Source organism: Montipora foliosa, chromosome 12, assembly GCF_036669935.1.
Source record: "Montipora foliosa isolate CH-2021 chromosome 12, ASM3666993v2, whole genome shotgun sequence".
Classification (NCBI taxonomy): Eukaryota; Metazoa; Cnidaria; class Anthozoa; order Scleractinia; family Acroporidae; genus Montipora; species Montipora foliosa.
The window spans coordinates 20,354,529-20,362,028 of NC_090880.1; the positions used below are offsets into that span (position 1 = coordinate 20,354,529).

A 7,500-nucleotide genomic window follows, 5' to 3' on the forward strand; every position below is an offset into this window, starting at 1 on the left:
AGGCCCACCCATTGCTGGTGAGATCTTTGGTTAGTACCCTAACCCGGTCTATTATGACATTCTGACACATCCACATGCTTTGAATAATGACTCGGGCATGCACCGTGCTATCTCATGTGATCTCCTGCCTCCCTGGTCATGTGACAGAATCTCAATCAAACTTCAACTTACATCGTTTGAACAACTGGGGCCAGGACGATAAACTGTAAGCCTTTCGATGCTAATACCCCTGTGGGAAGTAATTGGTGTGGTGGTCCTTTGTAGTATATCTTGGTTGGGATGGTAACAGCTCGGAGATACTAGCTACACCAAGCTACTCTAAAAACAAATGCTAAATAAAAATATGACGATGATGAAGTACTTTCCTGTTTCAATAACACTTGAAGATAGGTCCTCTTCGAACTCGATTTATGTCTCCATAGTTCTCCCAATGTTTGTAATCTGATCCCGTGTCCCTTTCCCATTCCTGAACCCATTTCGTTCTTAAGCTAGTCACCCCTTCCTGATTCGCTGTAGGATCTTGCCCTCGTGCGGTATCAGTGCAATTGTTTTATAGTTAACACATTATGAATGAGTGGGACACCGTCCGAACGCGCATTCGCAAAACAAAACAAACAAAAAGAAGATGTGGGCTAGATTATTATTTATCATTTGGGTTCGAATAATGTCAATTATTCTCGTTAGGTTCACTCATAAATGTCCGCTCGTAGAGTGATCCCTTCGTGGACCGAGCCGTTGCAAAAATTCTCGGCATCTCTCGGTGCGCGAAATGGTGTGTGCATTTGTATGTGGCTTCAGCGTATTAGACGCCACTTTCGTTCAATAAATCAGTCATTACAAAACCATATGCATGCCACGTATGCACTTAAGTTAACGGTTGATCTCGATTTGTGACTGAACACAAAAAATGAAGAAGAAGAAAAATGTAGCCGAAATTTAACAAAAGACGTTTTCCCTTGAATGCCTGTGTTAAAAAACCCAAACAAACGGAAAAGGGGTTGATTAATGATTGCGCCCATCAACTACCTGATGATTAACAGAAAGCAATCACCAGAACGTTTTTTTTTAATGACAAATATACGTTTAGAACCATTAATTGATTAATGACATTAATTGACATCATCAAACCAAACAAAATGTAAGGTATTTGACGCAGGAGGGGGTAATGAGCACAGGAAATTGAGAAACACGCGGATTTGAAAGATGTTAAATGTGCTAGACTAGACGACGCTGTACCTGCCCACGTGGGACTTCTGAGACTTGGAAGTGAGCCAAAAATAACCTAAGACGAATTATCCCCGATACAGAGCGTGTAGAGAGGATGTACTCTCTTACCTCCTTTACTTCCTCTTTGTTAGGATTACACTTTACTGAACCGTCTTCACAATTGGAGAACGCGCTATTTTCAAACGAAACCACGACTGCTAATTTCCTAACTTAAATGGATAAAGGTTCCTGTTGACTAAATTTCAAAATGAAAACGGCTTCTGATCCAGGTAAACCCCATCTACCATTTGCCGCGCGAGCAAATGGGAAGGTAGTCAACAGTTCGCGAAAGTCGCTGCAAAAAATGAACTTAAGGACGTTCGAGCCTAAAATGTTCCCACGTACAGACTTTTTTAAAACTTGCCATGCAGAAAGGTAACGATGGGGATCACCTTTCTTGTTTTCGAGATAAGGTACATTTTTAGAAGCATGCGTTATTTTAAGACGATCTTAGTTTACAAATGTCAGCAATAAAAAAAAGCTATATCAGTGAAATTTAGATCAGGTAAACGTACTCAATTCAACATAACTAATACAATTAAATAAACTTTTGCAGCTCATGTCTTTTTCTGAGGTGAAATAGACCTTGAAAGACGATACATAATAGTCTAAGAAAGAAAACTTCGCTCGAACGAAAGCATAAAAGGCGAAAGATTTATAACTTCTCAAGTACACATTTTTTGGTTTTTTGTTAAAATGGACAAAATCAGGAAAGGAAGTGATCTACAGAAAGAAAAACGGGGGTCCCTGAGCATTCAAGAGAGTAAAACCGCTGCGAAGGTCTCAAAACGATTGTCTATTTCCACTGTCACGTCATTGCGTGACATTTCCGAGAAGACCTGGGTCCACAGCTATCCCATGATGCCACAAGCGACTTTTTACCCGAGCGAAGATCAAACAATGGCTCGATTCCATGTTTGTTTACCTTCGTGGTCTGCGATGCATGACGTGTGTGTGACATGGGCGAAAAAAATGCGCAGTAGCAATGGGCGCGAACGTTCCTTAACTAGAAATGACCGAATTTTGTGCATTCTCAAGGGAAAAGGGATAGTCCTTATACTTGTCCTGTATCATTCATATTAAGCGCAAATTATAGATATGCTACTGATCTTGAAAATGCCACCCGTGAAAATTAAGATTAGCTCTTTGGGGAACCAAGAAAGTGACCTTTTTGCAGAATGGTCGGTCAAAGTTGGCCCATGCGTCTCTAACTGAAAGCCTATTCAAACCAGATCGCATTCAAAGTTGCCAGGAAATCGGTTATGAATAGTTAATGATGTCTCGGCATTCTGTGGGATGACGATAATGGAAAGAATATAAATAAAAGCGAATTTTGCATATAGAAGCAATAGAAAGTACCACACCTTTCACATAACCTTTGAAAAACATTAGCAAAAGGTGAGGCTCCTGTTCTTATCACTCTGTCAACAACGGAGTGGCCCTGCTCAAGGTAAGTGGTAAGTGAATTGTAGCATCGACAACGAGTGTGACTTGGAGTCCGAGTTCCAGGATTTTGATTACTGCGCATCCGTACTGCGCCGCCCATCGTGCTCAACTCGTCCCAGCGAGTTGGTCTGCGACGACTTTACATTGAAAAGGCGAAGCAGAAAGAACGAGTTTGTCAAAAGAAAATTGCGTTTGCTTTTCGCCGTGTACTGTAAAGGACTTCTACTCAAGAAAGTAGAAACACCAGCAATTCATTCAAACTGGCGCAGAAATGTAAACTTCATCCCAGTTTTCTAGGATGATTTTTAAGCATTTAATGAGAAAGGTCAAAGATAACCTCTCACCTTAACGTTTTTATTAAACATTGTTAAATCGATATACTTATTTTACCTCTTTTTACATTTTTAACTTAAATGTATTTTAGAAGATATATTTTAGCAGACGAAGAGCCACCTTGTGGAAATGCTGAATAAAGCCATCATCATCATCATCATCATCATCATTATCATTATTATTATTGTTATTATTATTATTATTATTATTATTATTATTATTATTATTTTCTACTGCCTGGAACTCGTATTATACGCTTAACCAAATACGTAGAGCACGACTTCGAGAACGAGTACAAGATGTACTTTTTCGCGTACTCGCACTCGTTCCCAATGCTAACATTCTCCAATATCACCCAAACCCAAACCATATTCTAAGAGAGTAATAGCAAACAAAAACCCAAAGGCCATTAAAAAAACACATTTACTGAAAAAGCAAACGTAACGGTTATTTTTGACACTTTGAAGAAAACGGAAAGTGAGAAAGTAATAGCTAACAGCCACATAAACTTTCGACAATTATTCTACGACATTTAGGGCATATTCACTTGAAACTACGAACATCGCCACCGCTAAAGATATTTTGCAAGTTACATTAGAAAACAGTCCTAAGAAAATACGCGCGCTGATTGGTTAAAATCGTGTTTCTATGACTCGAGACACAGAACTAGCACGAGCTGTTGACGTAGTGATGGCGCGAGCAAAGAGAATTTACATTTTGATAATTAGAGTTAACAAGTTGTTTTCCTTTTTCTCGTCGCGTTGGTTTCTAAAAGAAATAGAAAACATGCACTCCGTGTTTCTATCGAGTTACAGAAATACTCGTGAAAGTTTGGGAGAACTCGAAAAGGCTGTGGAAACTCGCCTGCAGCTCGTGTTCCCACAGCATTTCTCGTTCTCCCAAACTTTCAATCGAGTTTCTATAACTCGATAGAAACACGGTACATGTTTTCTATTTCTTAAATAAAAGGAGCAGCAAGACCTCAGCTGTCTTTTGAGATTGAGCTCACTGGGAAAGACAAATTCAAAGTGGTGTTGTTTGTTGTTGTTTTGTTTTGTTGTTTTTTACTTTATTTTTTTTCCTCAAAATTGGTAGGTACTTAGGAAGAACAATGTACTCACATCATGATTAAAGCAGACTCCGCCACCTCAAAGATATAAAATTTCCCGTTATATCGTTTTTTTTTTTAATTATCTGGTTGCAATTTTCAATTTCATTTTGAATTGGCTATTTTATTTAAAAGGTTATATTTTCATTTGAACAACTATGTAATTAGTTGCGTTTAGGGATTATTGTGTAAGCTCTGGAATGAAAAGTAATTAGTTACTCTGACATGATCGGAAAACGTAATTCAGAGATTCTAGTAAACACTGTGGGAGTTTCCAAATTCAGCTTCAAGATTAATTTCGTAACTTATTTCCTGAAATAATTTCAATGAAAATGGTCACAAAATAAAACGACCAAGTACAAGGCCTTGTTTTATTCTGGCCTTATGCATCTTTATAATGAATGTACCTTTACAGAGTAAATCTTTTTCCCCTTAGACTCGGAGGAATAGTAATTTTCTTCCTATTTCTTCAATTTTGTCACAATAAAGTAGTATTTTTCTTTAACTTTCTCTACTCGTCGTACCAACTGTCTGCGGGCCAAGACTTCTCGTTCCACTAAATCTGGATTTCACTGTCTATTAGCAAAGAAGGCGACCTTCTTAGGGCAACGGACAGAATCAGTAGAAAGCCGCAGCCAGAGAATCCCAAGTTGTCAGCCAGTAGCTGCGGAAAGCAAAAAGTAGAATCCAAATACAAATCGTTCGCGATGTCAACCCTAACTTCAAATTTAGTGCCTCGAAATTGTAGAATGGGACACCTTTGCAGAGCTTTCGATTGCCTTTCTATAGAGACTAGATTAACATCACTGAAAATGAAAAAAGCATGGGAAAGTCATATTTTTAATCCGTCAACCATGCTCTACCCTCATGGTGTCGAGTTCCAACGTAAAACGTGAACCAGAATTTAGGAAAAACACTGCATATTGATTCCGTAAACAACACAACTCTCTCAAGGTGTCTTTCAATGCTCGTCTCACTTCTTTCATCTTCCAGAGAACTGGATTTAACGACGAATTAAAAAACAGTAGAGTGATAAAGGTCTCCAACATAAAAAAATAAAGACTTGGTGATTGTCTCATTAGAATTTTCGGGCGCGCCAATGGTGCCCCAATCATAAACGGCAGATAACAAAGTCCCAATGCCAGCTGCACCCAAAGTGCATTGTACACTGTCTTCCTGTATCGCGTTATGTTCAATGCAGTTGTATGATTTGCTGAAACCTGAGAACTACCTCGAATTTGATTTTCATGACGACGCAGCTTGGTAAAGATTCCAGAGTAACAGTAGATGGGTACTATCACACAAAGTAGTATGATTATGACGTCAAAAATTTCATATGCAATTTGCCTGTAAAACCTAAACCCAATGCTGACAATTGGGCTAAACCACAGGGCGATCACAGTTACATATACTCGCTTGAGAGTTACAACTTGTCTGTACCTGAGTCCTAACAAAAGAGCTAGATATCTGTCCAAGCTTATGGTGGCTATCGTCAGCAAGGACACTGTGACCAACGCAGCAGCCATTAGAGTGCACAAAAGAAAAGTATAGTGACATAATTGCCATCGTTGGTGTACTAAAGCCAACAAGTAAGTAGCAAAAAGAGGCTGAACGAGGCCAACGAAGAGGTCACTTGCCGCCAGACTGCGAAGCAATACTTTGGAAGGCGGATGAAGCGAGGCTTCCTTCTGAAGAGCGATCAGGATCAGAGAATTTCCCACAGTTGCAGTGACGGAAAGAACACAGTTGACCACTGCGAGACATGTCAAATGGTTGTTCATTCCTGTAGTCAACTCCGCCGAACAGAGCACTGACTTATTAAATACTCCATCCATCGTAATTTCACCACCGAACAAGGCTGCCACTGCACCGTCGACTACCGAGTCTTTGTGAAGCGCACTCATCACCTTTCAAATATATACTTAAGTTTGCTAATTTTCTGGGCTTATTAGCATTCGACGACAGCCACCTGCCGTTTTTTCAATAGGAACTACATTAATTAAGATCTTATGTAAGCAGTATTAAGGGTATTTGAATATTAAAGGAAGATATCTATTCTTCTGGTAAGCGTAAGTTTACTAGGGAATTGTAGTAATACGAAATGGCCACCTCATCGCGAACAAGTTCGTGTAACTTCTTGGGCGGGGTATAGAAGGAATACTCCCAACACTCGTTCTTCTTCTGTTTCTTTATTCAGTAATCCAAAAAAAGGAGAAAAACATATTATTTGCAGGAGGCAAAAATAAAGCTTAGCCAAAATGATCGAGAAAATAATGTTAGAAATCTTTACTTAACAGCCAACGAACAAAAGATCGCAAATGGAGAAAGCGGACTCCGAAGCTCCAATATAAATTGCTATTTCTGAAACAAAATTGAATGAAAACTCCGATAGAATATTAATATTCCCGGCTATATATTTTTGAATACCAATTCAAAATCATCAGCTGGAGGTGTTGCTCTATATATCTCAGAGGAATTAGATCCCTCGAGCGATCGAGATTTGTTTTTTGAAACTTTAAAGACCCAACTAGAAGAGTTAAACAACATGGGGTATGAATTTTTTTATTTCCGGTGACATGAATATTATTTTTTTAACATAAAATGACAACAACTACACCTCCATATCCAATTAACTTTCGCGGATCGAAAACACTAACCTCTAACTAGAACTCCTCTCTACAAAACGCATTCGGCGAATCACATTACAGACAACAACAATGTAAACCTAGCCGATCTACAGAAACAAATTTCCGACCTAAAGCAAATTTTTTATACATATGTCCTTAACAATAAAATGGACGAATTCTATAACAGTCTGTTCTGAGACTCTACCAACGATAGCTACAACAACACCAACCCAAACGTTCCAAAAAGAAGCGAAAAAAGCGGAGAAACTGTTTGAAAAATATACGTCAAACTAAAGAAAGGGAGACAAACCCCTTTGTGTTTATAAGTACGTGAACAATCAAATTCAATTTTTTTTTTCTGGTAGTTTACAAAGCTTCTAACCTTTATTAAACAGTCATTACTTGTATGTAGTTGAACAATGAGAAGTCATTTCATTGTTTTGCACCTCTTGTACATGTGTCACTGGTCAAGTGCTCGAGGCTGACTTGGAATGTAATAGCATTGGGTTTGCTTGTTTTCATTTTGTTGTATTTTCTTTGTGTTTCTTGCTTTTCCCTGTTGAGTTGTCCATATCTCCTTTGTTGACTTGATAAGTGAATAACAAGCACGTTTAGGTGCAGGTTCTGAATCCACATCTTCACATTGGCTTAACAGTGTCTATCAGGCCCAGATCAAATACGATCTCGAAGAATTGGACATTTAAGACTGCGTCTTGTCTT

General features: G+C 38.7%; 1 protein-coding gene across 1 annotated transcript; it reads right to left on the minus strand.

The window, feature by feature from the left end:
* Positions 1-5,001: 5,001 nt before the first annotated feature.
* On the minus strand, positions 5,002-6,057 carry LOC137980952 (melanocyte-stimulating hormone receptor-like). The gene has a single exon (XM_068828333.1). The coding sequence runs from the start codon at positions 6,055-6,057 to the stop codon at positions 5,002-5,004; it is 1,056 nt and encodes a 351-aa protein (XP_068684434.1).
* Between the last annotated feature and the right edge of the window lie 1,443 nt (positions 6,058-7,500).

Excerpts from the sequence above, each read along its gene's own strand:
- LOC137980952 (XM_068828333.1), bottom strand. The coding sequence starts at position 6,057 with ATGAGTGCGCTTCACAAAGACTCGGTAGTCGACGGTGCAGTGGCAGCC.